The sequence below is a fragment of the Musca vetustissima genome, unplaced genomic scaffold (assembly GCF_032173495.1).
Source record: "Musca vetustissima isolate MV318-11 ecotype Yass unplaced genomic scaffold, APGP_CSIRO_Mvet_v1 utg539, whole genome shotgun sequence".
Lineage (NCBI taxonomy): Eukaryota > Metazoa > Arthropoda > Insecta > Diptera > Muscidae > Musca > Musca vetustissima.
In genome coordinates this window covers 374,889-400,590 of record NW_026885358.1, presented here as the reverse complement: position 1 = coordinate 400,590, position 25,702 = coordinate 374,889, and the positions used below count along the sequence as shown (strand labels likewise).

Genomic DNA, 25,702 nt, shown 5'->3' with positions numbered 1-25,702 from the left:
ACTGTTATACAATGAATTGTATCTTATTGTATATCAGTTTTAATACTTAAAAAATATTTGTATTACAGTTATAATTGCCACAAACTGTATGATTTGATAATAATTTTGTTTTGTATAACAGTTGTATAAAAGTTAGAAAATCGTTATGAGAATATGGTTTTATTTATAAAATGTATAACAGTTGTTAATTTTTTCAAATCACACAGTTTAGGTTTAAAACTGTGTGATTTGAATTTTTAAAACAGTTATAAAATCATCATGGCCTTATGATGATTTTTTTGTAAAATGTATAACAGTTGTTAATTTTAAAACCATTATAAACTTTGTAAAATGGTTAGTCAGTATAACAGTTATACATTTGATATACATTAAACTGTTGTACATTGAAACTGTTATACAATGAATTGTATCTCATTGTTTTAGATATTTAACAAATATTTGTATTACAGTTATAATTGCCACAAACTGTATGATTTAATTTTTTTTTTTTTTTTTTGTATATGATGGTCTTATGATGATTTTGTTTATAAAATGTATAACAGTTGTTAATTTTAAACCATTATAAATGACATTATAACCGTATAGTCAGTATAACAATTATACATTTGATATACATTAAACATTACATTTAAACTTTTATACAATGAGATATATACATTGCATAACAGTTTTAATATTAAAAAAAAAATTTGTATTAAAGTTATTATAATTTAGTCAGTATAACAGGTATACATTTGATATACATTAAATTGTTATACAGTAAAACTGTTATACATTAAAGTTGTTATACAGTAAAACTTTTATACATTAAAACTGTTATACAATGTATATATCTCATTGTATCAAAAAAATATTTGTATAATTTTAAAAGAATTTTGTTTTGTATAACAGTTATGAAATCATGATGATTTTTTATAAAATGTTTAAAATCAATATAAAATGCTTTGTTAACAGCTATACATTTGATATACATTAAACTGTTATACATTATAACAGTTTTAATAAAATCATTAAGATTTTTTTATAGCATTTATAACAGTTGTTAATTTTGAACACAACTGTTATACATTAACACTGTTCTACAATGAATTGTATCTCAATGTATACCAGTTTTAATGTTTAAAAAATATTGTTATTACAGTTTGTATTACTAACTGAATGATTTTAAAACGATTTTGTTTTGTATAACAGTTATAAAATCAGTATGATCGTATGTTTATTTTGTTGATGATAAAAAAAAATTATAACTGTTAAATGACTTCAAATTTCTTTAAAAAAATGTTCTTATTTGGCTCAAAAATTAATATAATTTTTTGTATAACAGTTTAATAAAAATTCATAATTTTGAGTTTATATATTTTTATTAACCGTTATACAATTTTCGTTTAACCCAACATAAAATAATTATTAATGCTGGTATAAAATATTAACTGTTATACGAAATTGTTATAATACACATAAAACTGTTATACACATTAATTTTTCAAATTTTTTAAGGGCTTGAAATATTTTTTATAAATTCATTTTAACTCATAAACGTGATTTCCTAACAGTTTGTTCAGTATAACAGTTATAAATAAATGGGAATCACTGTTTTGAACGACTGTTAAAAAAACTTAAAATTTCTTTAAAAAAATGTTCATGAAAATCACTTCATACCTTTTTTGTATAACAGTTTAAAAAAAGTTGAATCATCTATTTTTATTAACCGTTATACTATTTTCGTTTAACACAAAATAAAAAATGCTTGTATCAAATATTAGCTGTTATACAAAATTATTATAACAAACATAAAAAACTGTTATACACATAACTTTTTATTTTTTAAGGGCTATGAAATATATTTTGCATATTTTTAATTTTTTCATATATACTCCTATGTAGAACAAAATAAAATTATTAAGACTTTTTTATATAACAGTTTAATAAAAATTCATAATTCTGGGTTATCTATATGTATTAACCGTTATACTATTATCTTCTAACGCTAAAAATATCAATAATGCTGGTATAAAATATTAGCTGTTATACAAAATTGTTATACTACCCATAAAACTGTTAAACACACTCATTTTTCCAACTTTTTAGGTGTTTTAAAATATTTTTTTTATATTTTTAATTTCTTCCTTATGTATAACAAAATTAAGTATTTATTTTTGAAAAAAGTTTAAACATACACACATTTTATTTTCTCTAGGACAAACAAAAACAAACATGAAACTATACTGAACTGTTGGACTCGAATTTAAGTAGAAAAGGAGAAGAAGAAGAAAAAGAATTATGAAAGCCAAAAATGCAGACATGAGAAACAAAAAAGAGAATTGCAAACAAAAATTAAGTTAAAAATTAAAAAAAAAATATTTTTTAAAAAATATTTTTTTTAATTATTTGAAATTTAATTTTTGTTAAAAAAAATTAAAAAATTATTCGAAATTTAAAAAAAAAATGTTAAAGAAAAAATTATTTAAAATTAAAAAGAAAATTTATTATTTTGTTTTAAATTATTTAAATTTATTTTTAACTTGACAACATATTTTCTTTTTTTAATTGAAATTCAAAACCAAATTAAATGCTTCCTTATACTCTCTACCAAAAAACAACAACAAAAACCCTAATGCATCACAAAGTCTTCTTCTTTTTTTGGTTATGAAACAAAAAAACCAAAACTAAAAATCAATAAAAAAAACAAAACTAAATGCACAATTATTAGTTTTCAAGGAAACAATTTTCAAAGTTTATTTAAAAAAAAAACTGGATTTTATTTATACGACATGAAGAAAATTTGAAAAAACATAGATTTTTATTTCTTCTATTCTGATTTTAGCATATGAAAAAAAAAACAATTAAAATAAATATTTTATAAACAATAACAGTAACAACAAAAACCAACAAAAAGAAATTGTTTTTTAACTAAAATGACAAATTATGGCCAAATAATATAATATATATTGGTAAATTTAGTAATGATTTTTTTATAATTTTTTCGTTTTTTTAACTAACTTATTTACCCAAAAAACACAACAACAACAATGTTAATTTATTAGTTGTTAATTATTATTTTTTATTTTAAATTTTGTTGACAGGGCAGGATCCCGCTCTTTATTTTTACAAAAAAACAAAAGAAAAAAATACCAAACTAAGATTAACTAATAAATTTAAAGAAACAAAAAAAAAACTGAAACAGAAAAAACAGTTTTGCTTTTAAGCAAAACTAAACAAAAAAAATTATCTATATATACATACATATATATATTTATAATTAGTAGCGAAAATACATGAAAACTAAAATAATAATAATTATTAATAGGAAAAAAAAACAAAACAAACAACAACCTTGATGGTTAAAAAAATATCATTTAAAAAAATATTAATATTTATCGATTAAGAAACAAAAAACAACTATGAAAATAAAACATAGCATTACAACAACAACAACAAGAAATAAATGGAAACCGCAACAAAAAATTTGTTAAACTAATAGTTTATATTATTATATAACAACAATATTTAAAAACTGAAAAAAGAAACAAATGTTAAAAAAAGATAATGAAACACACAAGCAAACATACAGAGAACTACTACATACATACAAACAAATATAATGATGATTGTAATTATTATTAAGTATAGACAACAAAAAGAAAAAACACTGTACCATCCACTGCTCGAAATCCAAACCAGCCAACATCCAAACAAACGACAATATTTGCAATATTGTCCAAAGCCCCCCATCACCTCCCAGCCCGACTCTCCTTCTCCCCTCTCCTCTCCCCAACATCCACAATTACTGTCTAAATTGTAATGAAAAAAATAATTGCAAAGAAAAATGAAATTTATTAATAAAAAAATATTTGCAAATAAAATGAAACTTAAACCAACAACAAAAAAACATTTTGAGTGAAAATTTAATTATTTACAATAAAACAAATAAACCATAAAAAACAACACAAAAAACAACACAAAAAACAACAAACCATCAAATGTCTTTTTTCTCTTTCTCTTGTAAACTAAAAAACTAAACTAGTATACAATAACAATACAAAAAAAAACATCAACTAACTACAACACAAAATTAAGCGTAACATTTAATATTAATAGAAAGGAAAAAACAAAACAAAAAATAACTACTAATCTAACTGACATGAATTTATAAATTTAATAAAAAAATAAATAAAGAAAAAATAAAACTGCTAACTTATGTAATTAAATTAGGAATATATTAAAAAAATAATTAATTTCCATACTTTTCAGAAAATTTTGAAAATTTTCCCGATTATTCTATTTACATTTTTTTCTGAAAAATTAAAAAAAAAAATCTTGTATAACAGTTTTTTCATAAGTGTTATACGTAATTTTTCAAACTGTTATACATTATTTCCCCAACAAAATTCTTTATTTTTCAATATTTCCAGTTTTTTCGTAACTTTTTCATTGTATAACAGTTTTTTCGAAACAGTTATACTAATTTTTGTCAAACTGTTATACATTATTTCCCAACAAAATTCTTTATTTTTCAATATTTCCAGTTTTTTCGAGCATTGTTCATTGTATAACAGTTTCGCATAACTTTTGTACTAATTTTTTCCAAGTTTTATGCCAGATTTTCTATTAGAATATATGTAATTAAATTAGGAATATATTAAAAAATAATTAATTTTCATACTTTTCAGAAAAATTTGAAAAATTTCAACTTTTTCTGAAAAAAAATCTTGTATAACAGTTTTTTCATAAAAGTTATACGAAAATGTTCAAACTTTTATACATTATTTTCCAACAAAATATCTGTATTATTTAATATTTCCAGTTTTTCCGTCAAATATTCATTGTATAACAGTTTTACATAACTGTTATACTAATTTTTTCCAAGTTTTATGCTAGATTTTCTATTATATTTCTTTATTTTTCCAATATTTTCATTACAATCAATAATTTGTTTCATCGTATAACAGTTTAACATAACTGTTATACCCGCATAACTGTTTCACTTAACTGTTATATTCAGTTTTATACCAGATTTTTAATTTCATTTATTTAACAACCATAGGTTCAAAATTTTCGAAAATCGGTTAAGTAGTCGCTGAGTTATTTCCATTTGAATTCAACGATGCTCCGTAATACACCCTGCTGTTCGGTACTGGGCGCCTATTACTCGAAAATGAAAAAAACACACAAAAATCGATTTTAAATGAAGGGGCAAATTGTCCTTTTTTAAAAAATCCATTTTGTGTGGGTTTTTCATTTTCAGGTAATAGGCGCCCAGCACCGACCAGTAGGGTGTATTACGGAACATCGTGGAATTCCAATGCAAATAACTCAGCGACTACTTAACCGATTTTCATGTATTTTGCACCAATGGTTCGAGGGAATACTAAAATTTTATTCCAAAGACATATAGTTGCATTGGTGCTCCATTAACATAAAATCCGACGAAAAAATATGTGAGAGCTATATCTAAATCTGAACTGATTTCCATGAAACTTAGCACACGTCATTCCAGACTCAATTCGGTACGCTATGCCAAAGTTCGTGCAAATAGAAAGATATATATGGCAATTGATACACCATTTACATAAAATCGGACGAAAATATATAAGGAAGTATACCTATCTAATCTTACCAAATTTCATCCTAATCGGATTACAAATACCACATGTGCCGGACATGCTTAAATAGACTCAGAAAGTGATTCTATGCATATTATATAAAGGTACCACGGGTCTATCTCGATTCCTTTTGCCTGTTACAGGCATATGCACAAAAACATAATACCCTGTACCACATCGTGGTGAAGGGTATAAAAAATAGTTTTAAATCAAAATTTCCTTTAAGAAATCCGCACTTGGCATTTTTAGCAAAATTGTAGAGTTAAATTATTTTTTCTCTTAATTTATTGCAACACATAAAAACTACATCTCTCCCCCTATCCAATGGTGAAAGTTCCACTCAAATATCTCCGTTCAGCGCCGAGTTATGGCTATTTGAAATTGACCATGTGTCAAAATATAGCTGCTACACGATTTGCGGGACACTTATATAGATATAGAAACTACTCGTCAAAACATATACTCCTATACTAATAAATATCTGCCAAGAAGTGGTATTTTATGCTTTGAAATCTTAAATATAAAATTTCAACCACTTTGATTGGAAAATCGGTGAATGGGAACAGCATTTTGCCGATTTAAATGATGTCCACTTGATAAAAGTGCACCACAATATGTTTTCTTTATTTCCTTCAATTTTCCGACAATCGTTATTTTTTCTCAAAATGAATTAATTTCCCAATGACAACAAGCATTCACCAACAATCTAATATCAAAATTTTCTCAAAAACACCAATTTCAAGCCATTCCAAGCTAATTTATGGTTTTTCCAAATGATCACGATTTCCCCAGGTCTCCGTGGTGAAAATACTTGTTTATCGACACACATACAAACTACACAATCTCCCCTAATCGACGGTAAAAGTTTTATGTCGATACGTACATTCATTACTGAGTTATAGCCATTTCAAGTTGACCTTGTGTCAAAATATAGCGGCTACACGATTCTGTTGGCCTGGTACCTCAAATTGGAAAAATGAAGAAATTGCAAATGGGTAAAACCACAAAATACTGCAATGTTACCAGATCGCTACCATAGTATTTTAATGTTAGTTTATAAATTCTGAGCATACTTTTAGGCGCTACATTAAAATCACGAGCCAATTAACTTTCACATGGATATCATTTTAAATGATGCGCCTGAAAGTATGCTCAGAATTTGTAAACCAACCATCAAATCAAAGAAAAATCGAACAATGTGGCAATGATGCTGCTGCGGTTTTGTACTTTTTCGCTTTTGTGAAAATGCCAATTTCAACCATTTTTCCAATTTGAGGTACCAGGCCAACAGAATCGTGTAGCCGCTATATTTTGACACAAGGTCAATTGAAAATGGCTATAACTCAGTAATGAATAAACGTATTGACATCAAAGTTGTACCATTGTTTAGGGAAGATTGTCTATTTGTTCAAGTATTTTCACAACGGATAACTATGAAAATCATGACCATTTGCAAAAACGTTAAATTAGCTTTGAATGGCTGGAAATTGGTGTATTGGAGAAAATTTTGATATTTGATTGTTGCCGAATGTTTGTTGTCATCGGAAAATTAATTCATTTTGAGAAAAACAATAACGATTGTCGGAAAAATTAAGGAAATAATTAAAACATGTTGTGGTGTAATTTCATCAAGTGGACATCATTTAAATCGGCAAAATGCTGTTCCCATTCACCGATTTTCCAATCAAAATGGCCTCTTGGCAGATGTTTATTAGTATGGGAGTATATGTTTTGACAAGTAGTTCCTATATAAATAAGTGTCCCGCAAATCGTGTAGCAGCTATATTTTGACACATGGTAAATTTCAAATGGCCATAACTCGGCGCTGAAAGGAGATATTTGAGTGGGACTTTCACCATTGGATAGGGGGAGAGATGTAGTTTTTATGTGTTGCAAATTAAATTAAGAGAAAATATGATTTAACTCTAAATTTTTTGCTAAAAAATTCTTAAAGAAAATTTTAATGTACCACGAGATTTTTTACGAATATTATTTATTAACGTTTCAATCAAACAAGAATTATTTAAAGAATATTTTTTCAACTACTACTAGACGGCAGATTTTTTATACTTTTTCAACGTACCAATAGGGCTGAAAAATTATATTTTTGAGTACCTATAGTGGGGAATATTTTTAATGAATACTTTTTTAACTTCTTATCGAAGTATTAATCTAGTGGGGATATTTTTAAACTATTTTTTATAACCTTCACCATGCTGTGGTACAGGGTATTATGTATTTGTGCATATGCCTGTAACAGGCAAAAGGAATCGAGATAGACCCATGTTTCCTTTTGAGATATGCATAGAATCACTTTCTGATGTGTGGTAAGATTCGGGAAAATTAGTTCCCGTTATTTAGTTATTTTTGTCCGATTTTATGTAAATGGTACATCAATTGCTCTATATATCTTTCTATTTGCACGAACTTTGGCATAGCGTACCGAATTGAGTCTGGAATGACGTATGTTAAGTTTCGTGGAAATCAGTTCAGATTTAGATATAGCTCTCACATATTTTCATCGGATTTAATGTTAATGCAGCACCAATGCCCCTATAAGTCTTTCGATTTGCATAAAATTTGACATGGCATACCGAATTGAGTCTAGAATGATTGATGCAAAGTTTCGGGAAAATGGGTTCAGATTTAGATATAGCTCCCATATATATTTTCGTCCGATTTAATGTAAATTTTGCCCTGAAGAAAGTTTGGCCGTTTGGCACACAATTTTGTACAATGTACTGAAGTTATTATAACCTTACGTGTGTCATGTTTTCTTTAAATCGGTTCAGATTTACATATAGCACCTATATATATATATATATATATATATATATACATATATTCGTCCGATTTAAGTAATCATGCACTAAAGACACATATTATTTTTTTGTTGCCGATTAATTTGCGACATTCATTAAGTGAAGTCGCAACGAAGTTAAAAATGTAAAGGAAAGCAAATAGAAGAAAGTATAAAAAATATTAATAATTGCAAATTTTAAAGAAGGAAAATCCTATAGAGAGATAGGAACAATTCTTAAGTTGTCATGTTCTAGTGTGCAAAATATCATAAGAAATTTTAAAATATATAAAACTGTTGCAAACTAGTCTAGAAGTGGGCGTCCAAAAAAGCTTTCTCAAAGGGATGTGAGGCATATTGTTAAAGAGGTGCACAGGCAACTGGTATTGCAAAATCTACCGGCAAACTTGTTCGCCCAAAAACCTTCGAAAGAGGTTATATGCCACTGGCTTTTGGGAGCAGAGTACCAAGTAAAAAACTAATTTGCAAAAAAAAAAAATACAAGAATAAGGACGATGACTTTTGGAGAACGATGAATTAAAATTCAATATTTTTAGCGGGGGGCAAAGGTTTGGCAAAAATCCTGCGTTACAAAAAAGTTATTTAATACCGACAGTTAAACATGGTGACGGAAGCGTTATGGTTTGGGGAGAGATTGGAGCAGCAGGCACAGGACGACGAGTTTTTATTGATGGTATTATGGATCAAATACTGTATAAAAGTATATTGGAAAAATTTAGCTAGGGTCCTGGAAGGTATTGGACAATGATCTTAAGCACACCACACGTTCAGTAAAGGAATGGTTATTGTATTATGCCCCCAGGTAAACTTTATAGTCCGGCCGGATTTAAACCCAATTGAGTATGTTTGCGAATTATTGATCAGGAAAATGGATTATGCAGCGACGACAAGCAGAGATTCACTGAAAGAAGCGTTTAAAAAGGGTAGTTCTGAAATAATATAAGCAGATACAAAAAATTTGGTATTGGATTTTCCTATAGGACAATGATCCTAAGCACACCGCACGTTTAGTAAAGGAATGCTCATTGTATTATGCCCCACGTGAACTTTATAGCATATTTGGGAATTATTGGCCAGGAAATGGATTTTGCAGCGATAACGAGCAAAGATTCATTGAAAGAAGCGTTAAAAAAATTTGGTCTGAAATAACATCAGCAGAGACAGAAAATTTTGTTCATTCCATTGCCAGCCACTGAAGCAAACGGAGGCCCAACCAAATATTGATATAATTTATTTTATATTAGCTAATGTAGCTGATTGATTTCACAGTGACACATTTTTCAACTTTAAAATCTTGAACCAATCGAGACCCCCAAAATCTTGAAGCTTGTGATGGTGGAAGAAAATCCCTAGCTGGGTTTTACATTATTAGCTAAGGTTTTTTTTTTAAATTAATTTTTAAAATATTCGACTGGGGTGGATTTTAGCACATTTTTCGAATAATACGTACTTATTATTGAGTGTATATTTCGTGAACTATTCGAAATATTGCTTTTCTCTCTTAAGCAATAGTTTTCCTCTTAATTAGATCTAAAAATTTTCTCTTGAGATAAAATCAATAAAAAAAATCAAAAAAAAAAATAGCACAACTGCAAAAAAAAATTAAAATTTCGACATACTTTTTCCTAATATTGCATAGAAAAAAGTTCATGTAGTCCACGCTGTTTTTTATATATTTTAAACTGACCATGCCATAACTATAACATTTGAGAAATTGATAATGGCAACCCTCCTTAATGTGGAATTCATATATAAATTTCAAGTAAAATGAAAAATAAATTCCATAAAATGGGCGCCAAATGCAAAATGGACAAATCAATAGTTTATAAAATAATAAAAAATAGTTCTAAAATCAAAAAAGCTTCAAATTCGTGTAATCTAAAAATATTGCGCAAAGAAAAGGCGATCAGCCTGATATTGAAAAGGTGTTTCGTGGTGACTGGCCTATTGAAGAGTGTTAATATTTGTCATGATGAAGAATGCACTTTATATATATATATAATTTAATTTTTAATAAACTTTAATTTGATTTAAAAAAGTAAATACATTGTGTATAGTCCATGACGTGTATTATATCAGAATTCAGTTATAGTCCATTAGAGATGTTAAAAACGAAATTTGGATATTGTGTAACGATAGTTGTGGACTATAAACGTAAACTACTGTACTACTTTTTCTCAAGTATTTTCAACCAAAAATTCCATAAATTATCTGTCTGATTCATTCTGAATCTGCATAGTTATTTTCACTTATATAAACTATAGACATTATTTCCACTCAGATGTTTCAAGTTTCGAACCTTTTCCACTATATATTTTTCAAATTATCTGACAAAAAAAATTAAACTAAAAACTTAAGAGCAACTAATAAGCAATTCTTTGAAGATACCTACAAAAAATGTGAAAACTAATATTTGAACTAAAAAATATTAAAATCCAAAAGAGAAATAAGTAAAACTTAATGTGTGTACTAAATAAAGAATAAGAAGAAGAAGTAGTAGTGGAAAAAAGGTGTCATAAACAAGAATAGGCTCTAAAAATAAAATGTAAATAAATCGTATTTAAAAAAAGAGAAGTAAAAGAAAAAAGAACTAAGCTAAAATGCCAAAAAAAGAAACTAGAAAAAAAAAATTGGGGGAAAACTCAGCAAAAAAGAAGAAGAGGAAAAACAAAACCCAAAAACTGAGAAAACTGAAGACAAAAAAGGTTGAAATATTAATTACAAATTCTATATATATAAATAAATGTATTAAAAAAATTAATAAAAATTTAGTTATACACAGTGAAGTAATAAATCATAATGGAAAAACAAGTATTAAAATTACTTTGTAAAAAAATTAATGATTTAGTAAACTAGTAGTTTTATTGAAGATATGAAAAAATAAAAACTATATATGATATATAATATTAAATAATAATACTTGTGTAAATATATATTTAGTATTTCCAATGAAAAAAAGAATAATAATTCCAAAATATACATACAAAACATATATTTAAACAAATTTTATGTAAATGTTATCATTAAAATATTTGAAAATAAAACTGGCATACTGACATACTAATCACATATTCACACAAGAAAAAAAAAATAAAAATTAATGAGCAGACATACATACATATGTAGAGTATATACAAAAATAATAAAAATACAAAAAATAAATACTGAAGAAATAATTAAGGACAAACAACAAGAACAACAAAACTATACAGGTCCTGGAATCTAAACCAAAATAAAATAAAAAAAAAACTAAGACCTAAAACCATAAAAAATGTGACAAACCAAAAAAATTTGATCACTCAAAATAATACTGTGACGCTGGCGTTACATACATATTTTATTTTTTAAAAATCACCAAAACACACAAAAAATCTTCTTTTTAAGTTTTATTTAAAAAAAATAATTTTAATTTTTTTCACATTAATAATCATTTCTTTCACAATAAAAATATAAAATATGAATTGAAAAAAAAAAAATATTTGAAAAATAGGTGGCACTATTTTTTTAAAACAACTTTAAAGAAATTTAAAAAAAATGTATTTAAAAAAATAGTGACATTTTAATTTTTTTAATTATTTTTTTAATTACAGCTAGTTTTCAATCCAAAACATTTTTTTATTTTCATAAATTTGTTTTTTTATAACAAAAATATTTAAAAACTATCCACACACATATGTTATAGAAGAGATTACTTTATTAAAAAAAATAACAACAACAACAAAAATGAAATCCATACAATACATATATTTATAAAAAATTTAGTTAATCGAAAACAAAAAAAAATAAAACCAAAAACAACAACAAACCAAAATTTATGTTTATCAATGGTAAAGTAAAACAAATTAAGAAACCACAAAACATAAATTTCAAATAATTTATAAAAAAAACCAAAAAAAAAAACACAGTGGAAAAAACCCCCAATGATCAGATCAAAAATTAAAACAAAAATCTATTGTGAAATTAGTGAAGAAATCCGACAAAAAAGAAATCCAATAAACTCTATAAAATCCACAAAAGAACAGCATTACAAAGTTGGTGAGGAATACATATATATGATGAACAAAAACACACAAAACATTAACAATTTAATTATACATATTAAAAAAAAACAAACAAAAACTATAAATGGTAAAAATGACAAAGCAACATGAACAACAACAACAACAAAATGAATATTTGGCATAAAACAGTCTAAAAAAAGAATTATAAAAATAATAAAATAAAGAAAAAAATGAGAATACAGAAAAAATTAAAAAAAAAATCGGTATTTTCTTTGGTTTTATCGAGGGGTAAGTATGACAACTACCATCTCTGGCTAGAAATGAAAAACCAAGCGCCTAAAAGTATGCTTTGAAATTGATAAAAATAATTCAAAGATACAAAACCAAGCAACTATTTATTGGAATAAAAATAAACCAGTAAGGAATGTACTAAAGTCGGACGGGGCCGACTATATGATACCCTTTACCAGTGTGACTATATTCAAGAAATTCCTTACAGACCTTAATTTTTTGAAGGACCATAGACATGAAATTCGAATATGTTAAATATATGATCTGTGTCTATATGTGAACCGACTTAACCCAACGATCAATAACCGAGTATATTTGTATAAAGTATAGGTATATATATTCTTGATCCGCGTAAAATTCTGTAACGATTTATGCAGGTCTGTCTTTCTGTTGTAATCACTCTAGCGTCTAAACGAATTGAGATAGATCGCCAAAATTTTGCTTAAATTTGTCTGTTGTCTACAGGTCCGAAGATAAGCTTTATCGGTACACGTACCAAATGTCTCCACTAAAAATTATTAATATCGATCCCATTTTTCGGGTAGCCCCCATATAACGGTTAACCCAGACCAATTTCAATACGTTACGCGTAATGTTGTTCCAATCGGACACACTTTAAATCTTTGGTGCACCATTTGCGAAAAATCGGACGAACATATATATGGGAGCTATATCTAAATCTGAACCGATCTCAATAAAAGTTGGCACACGTTAGTCTATCCTAACTTCGGTACGTTGTGCAAAATTTCATGCCAGTCGGCCTAAATTTGACTCTTTGGTGCACCATTAGCTAAAAATAGGACTAACATGTATATGGGAGATATATCTAAATCAGAACCGATTTCAATAAAACTTGGCACACGTTAGTCTATTCTAACTTCAGTACGTAGTGCGAAATTTCGTGTCAATCGACCTAAATTTGACTCTTTGGTGCACCATTTACCTTAAATCGGACGAAAATATATATGGGAGATGTAACTAAATCTGAAACGGTTTTCAGGATACTTAGCACACATCATTCTATGCTTAATTCTGTACGTTGTGCAAAATTTTGTTCAAATCGAAAGATATTTAGATACTTTGGTGCACCATTTAACTTAAATCGGACGAAAATATATATGGTAGCTATATATTAATATGAACCGATTTCCACGAAACTTAACACACGTCATTCTAGGCTTAATTCAGTACGTTGTGCCAAATTTCGTGCAAATCGAAAGATATTTAGAGACTTTAATACACCATTTACCTTAAATCGGACGAAAGTATATATAGAAGCTATATCTAAATCTGGACCGATTTTAACGAAACTTGGCACACATCACTCCAGGCTCAATTCATTACGCTATGCCAAACTTCGTGCAAACCGAAGGATATTTAGGGGCTTTGGTGCACCATTTACCTTAAATCGGACGAAAATGTATATGGGAGCTATAACTAAATCTAAACCGATTTTCATGAAACTTAACACACATCATTCTAGACTCAATTCAGTACGCTGTGCCAAATTTCGTGCAAATCGAAAGATATTGAGGGACGTTGGTGCACCATTTACCTTAAATCGGAGGAAAATATATATGGGAGCTATATCTAAATCTGAACCGATATTCAGGAAACTTAACACACATCATTCTAGTCTTAATTCAGTACGCTGTGCCAAATTTCGTGTGAATAGAAACATATTTAGGGACTATACACCATTTACCTTAAATCGAACAAAAATATATATGGGAGCTATATCTAAATCTGAACCGATTTTTCCCAATTTCAATAGGGTTCGTCCTTGGGCCAAAAAAGTGACCTATGACAAATTTCATTCAATTCGAATCATAAATGCGACCTGTACTTTGTTTACAAGTTAACATAGTCAGACGGACGGACATGCACAAATCGACTTAAAAAGTTATTCTATGCATTCTCAAAAGGTACCATGTGTCTATCTCGTTTTCTTTTGCCTGTTACAAACATGTGCACAAAGACATAATACCCTGTACCACAGTGTGATGAAGGGTATAATAAATATGTTGATCTACGCCTAATAAAATCAATAAAAACCAGTAAGCGGATCTGTTTAGTCGGACGGGCCGACCATACGATACCCTACACATCTACCATGGAACTCTAACTTTCTGCGGATATTTATTCCGAGCTTGGGCAATATTTCGTGATATTTGCACCCGCTTGCCTGATTAGAGTTCAACAGCACCTCTACCTTACACTGACATATTTTCCGAATGTTACTAATATTCAGTACTAATAATCAATACAGCCCTCCTAATTACTTGCCCAGATTCCCTTCACCGTGAGTTGTGTGGTGATGTTCGTCTTATAATTGTGGCCTATATATTGACTTAGAATAACACAAAAAAAATTAAATTTTCGGTCCATTTCATCCCAAAATGTTTATCTGATCATCACCGAAAATTATAGGCAATTATAGGAAAATTTCTAATCGATCGGCGCTATATTTATGCCATCCAGTGTGGTAATGGGTTACTAAATAATATGTGAATATAAATATTTACGTGTAACTCCCTCATCCGAGAACGTACGACAATATAATTGGTATCAATTTAAAGGTAATATCTTGATATACTACCAACTTCTGTAAATATTTCAGTGTAAATATATTCGCCATTGTAATTTTTCACACAAAAGTCCCGATCTTTATCAAAACAGGTATGCTTATTCTTTGGTCCGATTCCCTTCTCCATGTAAAATTTCGCGATGTTCGGGCCATAATTGCGGGCTCTGGAGCGACCAGAATAATCGACAAAAATTAAGTATTTGGTCCATTTCATCCCCTAAATATTAACCGATCATTACCAAAAATAATAGGGGTCTTCGTTGGCCAGAACTCCACCTACATGCAAAATTTCGTGAAGATTGGTCCACAACTGTGGCCTGTATCGTGTTAACAAATTATAATGGACAAACGACTCTGATTAGTTTTAACATGGCAAAGCCCAGGCTTAGGTCCCTCTTTCATCACAATTGTGAACACTGAACTCCCGGGAGTGTCACATGGGGTAGCTATTTTTACCACCCGTTGAAATAGTGAGCTGATATGTGCCGCGAATTCATCAGATGATAAATTAAAACGTTACGCAATGTGTTATAGCTGCCAGGAAACGAGGCATGAATTTGAATAAAATATCTCGTCTCGAAATTCACTCCAGTAGATGAGCGAATTGCTATAATCCGTATAAAAACGAAGTTCTTTTACATCAGCCTTATTTACGCCCATGCTCCGACAGACATCGACAAAGATGAGCAGACCAAAGACATATTTTGCGAGCGCCTAGAAACAGCATATGATCGCTGTCCAGGCCATGACAATAAAATTCTGTTAGGAGATTTTAATGTAAAAATCGGAAGGGAAAATATTTTTGGTCCCACCGTCGAAAAATTCAGCCTCCATGAAGAAACAACCGACAACGGCATGATGTTGACTGACTACGCGGCAGTAAAAAACATGACAGTTGTGGCAGCCAAGGTTCCCACCCGTCTTAATGTAGCAGCAAAGGTGCGATATGTAATGTAACACGTAAACTCGACGTCGAAAAGCTGCAAACACAACAGGTAGCAGAAGCTTACTCCACTCAACTTACCCTCCTACTTGAGGAAAGCATTACTTGTCCCGATATAATAATAGAAAAGCGCAATGGTAAAGAATTGCCCTAATATCAAAATTTTCTCAAATACATCAATTTCCAGCCTTTCCAAGCTAATTTAACGTAGTTGCAAATGATCACGATTTCCCTAGTTCTCCGTGGTGAAAATACTTGTTTATCGATACACATACAAACTACACAATCTCCCCTAATCGACGGTAAAAGTTTTATGTCGATACGTACATTCATTACTGAGTTATAGCCATTTCAAGTTGACCTTGTGTCAAAATATAGCGGCTACACGATTTTGTTGGCCTGGTACCTCAAATTGGAAAAATGAAGAAATCGCAAATGGGTAAAACCACAAAATACTGCAATGTTACCAGATCGCTACCATAGTGTTTTAATGTTAGTTTAAAAATTCGGAGCATAATTTTAGGCGTTACATTAAAATCACCAGCCATATAACTTTCACATGGATATAATTTGAAATGATGCGCCTGAAAGTATGCTCAGAATTTGTAAACCAACCATCAAATCAATGAAAAAAATCGAACAATGTGGCAATGATGCTGCTGTTTTGTACTTTTTCGCTTTTGTAAAAATGCCAATTTCAACCATTTTTCCAATTTGAGGTACCAGGCCAACAGAATCGTGTAGCCGCTATATTTTGACACAAGGTCAACTTGAAATGGCTATAACTCAGTAATTATAATGTACGTATCGACAAAAACTTGTACCGTTGGGTAGGGGAGATTGTGTAGTTTGTATGTGTATCGATAAACACAAGGGAGAACTAGGGAAATCGCGATCATTTGCAAAAAACGTTAAATTAGCTTTGAATGGCTGGAAATTGGTGTATTTGAGAAAATTTTGATTATTAGATTGTTGCTGAATGTCATGTTGTCATTGGGAAATTAAATCATTTTGAGAAAAACAACAACGATTGTCAGAAAAGGAAATAAAGAAAACATGTTATGGTGCAATTTTATCAAGTGGACATCATCATTTAAATCGCCAAAATGCTGTTCGCATTCGAAGTTTTCAATCAAAGTGATTGAAATTTGCTATTTAAGATTTCAGAGGATAAAATACCATCACCTTGACAGATATTTATTAGTATTGGAGTATATGTTTTGACGAGTAGTTCATATAAAAATAAGTGTCCCGCAAATCGTGTAGCAGCTATATTTTGACACATGGTCAATTTTAAATGGCCATAACTCGGAGCTGAATGGAGATATTTGAGTGGAACTTTCACTTTTGGATAGGGGGAGAAATGTAGTTTTTGTGGGTTGTAATTAATTAAGAGAACAAAAAAAATTGAATCGATTTTTTTTAATTTTCATTGCTAAAAATACCACCTGCAGATTTCTTAAAGGAAGTTTTTATGTATCCATCGGCTGGAGTTTTTTTTATGAATATTTATCCAAGTTTTAATCGAACAAGGCTTATTTAAAGAAAATTTCTTTTCAACTGCTAATAGAGCGTCGATTATTTAACGAATATTTTTTTTTCAAGTACCAATAGAGCAGAAAGATTATGTTTTGGAGTACCGATAGTTTGAGAATATTTTTAATGAATACTTTTTCGAAGTTCTTATAAAAGTATTAATCTGTGGGGAATTTTTAAACTATTTCTTATATCCTTCACCATACTGTGTTGCAGAGTATTATGTCTTTGTGCATATGTTTGTAATAGGCAAAAGGAAACGAGATAGACGCATGGCTCCTTTTGAGAATATGCATAGAATCACTTTCTGAGTCCCTATATATCTTTCGATTTGCACGAAATTTGGGATAGCGTACTTAATTAAGTCTATAACGTTGTGTGTTAAATTTCGTGAAAATCGGTTAAGATTTAGATATAGCTCCTATATATATTTTCGTCCGATTTAATGTAAATGGTGCACCAAAGTCCCTATATAGCTTTCGATTTGCACGAAATTTGGCATAGCATACTAAACTGAGTCTAGAATAATGTGTGTTAATTTTCGCGAAAATCGGTTTATATTCAGATATAGCTCCCATATACATTTTCGTCCGATTTTGTGTATATGATGCACCAATATACCCTATATAGCTTTCGATTTGCACGAAATTTGGCATAGTGTGCTGAATTGAGTCTGGATTGATGTTTGTTAATTTTCGTGAAAATCGGTTAAGATTTAGCTATAGCTCTCATATATATTTTCGTCCGATTTTAGGTAATTGATGCAACAAAGACCCTATATGTCCTCCGATCTGCACGAAATTCGGCACAGCGTACTAAATTGAGTCTAGAATGATGTGTGTTAAGTTTGATTGATGTGTGCTAAGTTTCGTGAAAATCGGTTCAGATTTAGATATAGCTCCCTTATACATTTTCGTCCGATTTTAAGTAAATGGTGCACCAAAGTCCCTATATATCTTTCGATTTCCACGAAATTTGGCATAGCGTACTAAATAGAGACTTGAATGCTGTGTGTTAAGTTTCGTGAAAATCGGTTAAGATTTAGCTATAGCTCCCATATATATTTTCGTCGGATTTTATGTAAATGGTGAACCAAAGTCCCTACATAGATTTCGATTTGCACGAAATTTGGCATAGCGTACTAAATTGAGACTAGAACGATGTGTGTTAAGTTTCGTAAAAATCGGTTATGATTTAGGTATAGCTCCCATATATATTTTCGTCGGATTTTATGAAAATGGTGCACCAAAGTCTCTATATAGCTTTCGATTTGCACGAAATTCGGCATATCGTACTAAATTGAGACTAGAATGATGTGTGTTAAGATTCATAAAAATCGGTTAAGATTTAGCTATAGCTCCCATATATAATTTCGTCGGATTTTAGGTAAATGATGTACTAAAGTCCCTATATAGCTTTCGATTTGCAAGAAATTTGGCATAGCGTACTGAACTGAGTTTAGAATGATGTGTGTTAAGTTTCGAGAAAATTGAATCCTGTGATTAGACCTCAAAAATTAATTCCCAATTTATATATAAAAACAATATTTTTTTATTGAATATAACATACAAAAATATCGAGGGCTGGTAATGAAATTTGTATGGCCCCTTTTATTTGTATAGTATGTGTATGCTACAATATATATATTTATGTATATACTTATATACAAAATCCTGTTATATCAAAAAAAGAAACATATATACATAAGGTTTACATAAATAAATACTTAAAAACTAGCTGTAGTATATTTAAACTTATTTTAATTACAAACAAAATATATATAAAAAAAATCGACATACAAAAATTTTAAAAATATAACACGTTTCGGTTTCGTTTTATAAAAAAAAATATTACTTAAATATTGTCCTGGGCTGAAAACTGGTATTTTTGTTTAAATCAGCTTCTAGCCTAAAATCTGAAATGGATTTAAAGTCAGTTTGAAGTTTTTGTTCTCTACAGGTCCACAGCTCCTAAGGGACAATTGTATTTCCCAATATTTATTTGAATTATTTTTGTTCTAGGTATATCACATATATATTTTTTTCATCTCTGTATTTTTTAATTTTAATTTTTTTTTCAAGGATCTCAACTGCCAAGCAGTCCCCTTTGGATCCGATTTGAAAACCAAAATTTTTGAAAATTCTATGATTTTTTTAAATTCGTTCTGCTACTACTGTGATATGCGTTAAAAAATGCCGCTCGTGCTGTACGAGCCCTGGGTGGCCTATAGGTGGGTAAATCAATAAATACCGGTTCATAGTCGGGATTTTCCGGTTTCAATGCTCTCGATTCGGTCATAACAATATTTGTATAATATGTGGGTGAATCTTGTGACTCTTGGGCTATGGGCTCGGGTTGTGCATTGGCCATAATACCCATTGGCCTAAGGAGAGCAAATATATTACGTTGTTCCCTCTGAGAATCAGAATTGGTACGTTTCCTTTTATTTGCGCTAAGCATCTGAGGCTGATGTTCCTCAAAGCGTGGTATATAGCGGGGTTTACGAGTTTCCGATTTAAGGCTCTCTGCATTGGGGCCGGCAGCAGCAGCAGGACCGACATTAAAACCAAAGAAACGTGGTGCCTGTACCGATATCAAGGGGAGTATCGTTTCTCGGGCATATCTCTCGGCCCGCTGCAATAATTCTCCCAAGCGGAAGGGGAACAATTGCACGGTCACAGTTTCTGTTTCCTCCGTGGCAGATTTCGGCCTCTCCTGTTTATTTAAGGGGGTTATTTTGATTATCTCAAATTTATCGGGGCGATCAGTTATGGGCTGCGGATCAGGTAAAATTATTTCCTTGCCCTTCTTCACCCGGGGTGTGGTGGCCTTCAATACCGGTTCCATAATCTCGCCCACCCCCGTGAAATCATTCAAATTCCTACCACGATTTACATTTAATCTGCGATCATTTAAAATGGGCTCAAATATCTCTTGGGGTTGTTCAGAAAAGCTGCGACTAGTTTCTCCTTGTTCCTTGTCCAACGAATTACCCTCCAATATGGGTTGCCAGGGCAAATCGCCATTCTCCTCCAAGGTGAAGGATTGATTTTCACCCAGCTTGAAGCTGGAGCCCAGGTTGAGGAAATTTTTATGCTTCTTTATGGTTTCAATAGCATCGGCATCTGCTTCGGGTGCTTGTACACTCTCTTGGGCTGTGGAATCGGCTGGAGCTTCTGTTACAGGTTTTGAGGTAAAGGCGCCGTATTCATCCTGGTTGTCAAGTTCACAATTGCCGGGTTGCAATTTCAGGCGCACCGGGCTGCCGGTGGACAGTTTTGTATTGGGTTTGCACAGGGAATGGCTGCGACCATAGCTATCGGTTAGGATTACCTTGTCTATATCCCAATGGGGTAGACCCTTGGATAGCCAGCCGCTATAGTGTTTGTAGTTCAGGCTAAGGGTTGTTGGAAAGCCCAGAGCTGGATGTGGCACAATGATTTTGGATACAATGTCGCCGGCAAAGAATTCCGAATCATCTTTTCTGAAAAGAGAAAAAAAATATTTGATAGAAAAAATTAAAAAAAAAATTTTAATGTTTAAATTTTTATTCACTTACTCTGATATCTGGAACGTCTCATTGAGTCCCCCCTCTCCCTCCAGTATGGCCTCCAATCGACCAATGGTCCTCAATGGCAAATCATTAAAGGAATTAAATATTTGCAGCTGGAACTGATGGGCACAGAATGGTTCCTCTTCTCGCGTCAGTAGATACAATTGGCCTCGTCCCGACGACCGGTCAGCATAATAGCCCATATTACCACAGCGGGGTACACCTTCAGCCAAATCCTCGTCATCTTGGGCACAGGGAAAGCACTTGCCCTTTAAAAAGTCTTCATAACTGGCACAGGGGAAGGCGGGGAACAAACAGCGCGGAGCCACCGAATCAATGAAGAATTTATAGGCCCGACGATGATTACACAGGGAACGACCCTCTTCCTCCTCCGCAGTTTGGGCAGCTAATGGCAAAAAAATATAAAATGAAAATAAAATTCATAGATTTTCAGTCCCAAACATACACCATATAAAGTCGGTCACAGCTCCCACGAAAAGATTTGAGCATCCCGTCTGAACTCTTCCTCCATTCGGATAGAAATCAACATCACCCATGGGTTGCCACGAACCCAAACCACCCAATATCAAATTCTCTCCATTCGAGTGGATGACATCAACAAATTCTGCATCGCTACTATCCAATCGAACTTTAGGATGTTGTGCCTCAAAGAGAGGTCCTGCAGGATCCAAACCGGTAATACGAGCCAGGCCTGGTAGTTCGGCTCCAGCAAAACCCGAAACATGGGCACCCAAACTAAAACCTATGATGTGGGTTCGGGCCAAATTTAAGCCCTTATATTCTTGGAGATTTTTCAGCAACATGGCCAGTTGTTTGCCGACCAAACGGGTATTTGTGGCAGCTCTGACATAATTGGGGAAGGTGGCCCCATTCTCCCAATCCACACAGATGACAATGCAATCTTCCTGCAAATAGGATTTCAATTAAAAACGATTCCAAAAAAACTCCCGCATTTCAAATACCCACCACTGCCATCAAGGCGGTCTTCATTTCATAGATCCAAACATGAGGACATGCGGAGCCGAAACCATGCACAATAACCCTCACGGACATTTCATCGAAACCATCCAAATCGTCCAGGGTAATCGGAACCTTATGGAAGGTTGTTGTCTTGCGTATGGGCATGGCTGTTGTTGTTGGCTGTTCTGTGGCCATTTCGGGATTCTCGGTGCCATTCAGACTTCTCTTACGATGATACGATTTGGTATTCTTAAAGGCCTCAGACATATTGAGGAAAGGCAATTCCATGAGTGGTCGTTCCGAACGATTTTTTGTCGAATAGAAAAAGAATTTGGTGTTGATTTCTTGGGGCGGTGATGGCAACATTTCCAAATAGGCGAATGGACCGGAATCTTCAAAGCAACCCAATTCATCGTAACACACTCGTTTGGCAGAAGCTCGTTTGACCCTAGTGCAAAAAAAGAGAGGTTATATAGATATAGGTTATATAGAATTTTTTGGGAGATGAGTCTTTAAATGCTTACCTTGATCGTTTCTGCCTTTCCCTATAGAGTTCATATTCCCGCAGGGATTCACGTACCGCCCTCACCAGTTCCGAATGAGTGGCATTACTGTTGGCGAATTTGCGATTAAGGGCCTCATCGGGTGTTAGTAGGGATTCGGATGTTTCGTGGATGTCTGGAAGATAAAACAAAATAATAACATTAAAGGTTATGCAAAAATATGTAGACCCAAAAAAGTTATTAAAAATATCCACGACTCTCAAAAAATAGCTCGGGTGGCGAAGGGGATGATAGATACTAAGCAACGGCTCTGATTGGCTTTAGCATGGCGAAGTTCAGGCTTATCTTGGTCCCTCTTTCACCTCAATTGTGGACACTGACCTCCCCGCGGTGTCATCTGGGGTAGCTATTTTCATCACCCGTTGAAATAGTGAGCTGATATGTACCGCGAGTTCACCCATAAGAACTATAAAAAATGGATTGAGGCGTCGGGTTAGTTGCCCACACTCGGAAAACCCCTCCTACTATGAAAATGCAAAGAAAAAGAAAACCAACACACCCCTCCCCAACCCACCCCCCCCCCCCCCCCCCAAATGTTGCGGATTTATGGTCAACGGAAGAATAAAATACCTCGTTTACAGATTCACTCCAGTAGATGAGCAAATTGCTATAATCCACATAAAAGCGAAGTTCTTCTACATCAGTCTTAGACGATCGATCAATCCGAGGAGGGAATATCGATTTGGACCATTACCTTGTGGCAGTCAAGGTTTGCATTCGTCTTAATGCGATCTAACACAACACGGAAACTCGACGTCGAAAAGCTGCAAACACAACAGGTAGCCGAGGCCTACACCGCTCAACTTACCCACCTGCTTGACGAAAGCACTTCTTGTCCCGATAATAGTATAGAAGCACAATGGCAAAGAATTGTCCACTCCCCACAAACTGCAGAGCAACACTTGGGTACCAAAAACCACCACCGAGAAACCTATGTATGGTACGATCAGGAGTGTCGTAATGCTACTGATGTGAAAGACGCAGCGTATAGGGCAACCCTGCAGACAGTAGCAACACGTAATGTGATGGAGAATTATCGGGAGAAAAAAAGGAGAGGAGAATCGTGTTTTCAGAAAAACGAAGAAAGAACAGGAAAAACGTGAGCGTGAGCAAATCGAGATGTACAGGAGTCAGAATGTAGTCCGGAAATTTTACCAACGGGTAAAACACCAAAACGAAGGTTTTGGTGCAGGCGCATCCTACTGTAGAGACGAATACGGAAACCTGTTGACAGATACAGACAGCGTGCTAAGGATCTGGAAGGAGCATTTTGAACAGCTTCTGGTATCAAATAGTGGCGGTGAAGAAGATACCCCAGAACCAATAAGAGATGATGGTATATAGTGTATACCACCTAGCCAAGATGAGGTCATAAAAGCAATTAATCGGCTCAAGAACAACAAAGCAGCAGGAACCGATGGGTTACCAGCCGAACTATACCAGCGTTCGGCATTCTTGCAAAATTAATACGGCTATGCAGGGTAACTTTAAGTGGCACAAGGTCAGCAGTTAAAGTAGGAAAGGACCTATCGGAGCCCTTCAATACCGAACGAGGTCTTTTTAACATCCTACTGGAAAAGGTCATACGAGACGCAAATGCGAACAGAACAGAAATGGCACTTTATACACCAAACAATACATGTTACTCGCCTACGCCGATGACATCGATATAATGGGTCGAACATTGCGAGCGGTAACAGCCACACTTGAACAAATTGAGAAGGAGTCTGCCAAAGTGGGTCCGGGACAGTAAATGGCGAGAAGACCAAACTGATGGTATCAACGCGCCAGACGCCCAGTAGACTCGGACCAACCGTGGAACTTGAGAACTACAGCTTCGAGGTAGTTAAAGACTTTATATACCTTGGTACCGCCATAAATAAAACGAATGACATCAGTTTTGAAATTCGGAGAAGGATTGTGATGGCCAACAGATGCTACGATGGTCTATGGTAAGCAGTTTAGAAACAAGGCCACAGTCCCGCCGACGTGAACTCACACTTTACAAGATCCTGCTGGAAAAGGTGTTATATGGATCTGAAGCATGGGCACTTGCGCAAGTAGATGAGACAGCTCTTGGGGTGTTTGAAACAAAAATTCTCGCCTACGCCGATGACATCGATAATATCGGGTCGAACATTGTGTGACGAGCTTTACAATTTATATGCGGACATCGACATAGTCAGTTGGTGGCTAGGCCATGTTGTGCGAATGAATGAGAATGCCCCAGCGCAAAAGACATATAAAAACGAGCCTACTGATGGTTCCCGTAGAAGGGGAAGGCCACGAATTAGATGGAAAGACCAAGTAGAAAACAACATCTTGAAACGTGGTCTTTCAAATTGGTGGAGATGCGCACAAGTCTGACGCGCTTGGAAATCTTTTTTAAGCTCGGCTTATGGAACCACCGTTCTGTAACAAGCCAGCTAAGTAAGTAGGTAAGAAATATACTGCAAAAAAAGGAAAGCCAGAGAGATACTACATTCTCACCATTATGCGATACGTTTCGATGTTTGTTAAGCGGCTCATCAGGCATATTGGGCAATTGTGGCTTACAAATGTCTTTATTTGATAAGTTGTATTTATGTCGACTGTTGCGAAATTGCATCTACGAATTAAATTCAACCGTGTCAAGGTTCGGACATTTGGCATCATACCAGAACATTCCTTTTTATGCCATGGGAACCAGGGTTCAAATCCCAGCCGGGCTCAAGCTGAATTTTTGAGTTTTATGCCTTTTTAGGGCTAAGGATCATTCATGTAAATGTTTTTTTTTTATTAAATTCTCTTTCAAGATGAGCTACATGATCGGCTACATGATTT

At 32.6% G+C, this 25,702-nt stretch overlaps 1 protein-coding gene across 1 annotated transcript; it reads right to left on the bottom strand.

Moving 5' to 3' along the window:
• Nucleotides 1-19,924: 19,924 nt before the first annotated feature.
• LOC133332594 (uncharacterized) lies at nucleotides 19,925-25,415 on the bottom strand. Its single transcript, XM_061540973.1, has 6 exons — nucleotides 25,370-25,415; nucleotides 22,841-22,994; nucleotides 22,323-22,764; nucleotides 21,802-22,261; nucleotides 21,342-21,741; nucleotides 19,925-21,266 (listed from the first exon to the last, which is right to left on the bottom strand). Exons 1-6 carry the CDS (start codon nucleotides 25,413-25,415, stop codon nucleotides 19,925-19,927), a joined length of 2,844 nt encoding a protein of 947 aa, XP_061396957.1.
• Nucleotides 25,416-25,702: the final 287 nt, after the last annotated feature.

What these genes read in the sequence shown, in the direction of transcription:
- LOC133332594 (XM_061540973.1), bottom strand. Translation starts at nt 25,415, where the DNA reads ATGCCTGATGAGCCGCTTAACAAACATCGAAACGTATCGCATAATG. An exon ending in GAAAGGCAGAAACGATCAAG is followed by an intron (nt 22,765 to 22,840) that starts GTAAGCATTTAA and finishes TTTTTGCACTAG; the next exon opens with GGTCAAACGAGCTTCTGCCA. An exon ending in TGTGACCGACTTTATATGGT is followed by an intron (nt 21,742 to 21,801) that starts GTATGTTTGGGA and finishes TTTTGCCATTAG; the next exon opens with CTGCCCAAACTGCGGAGGAG.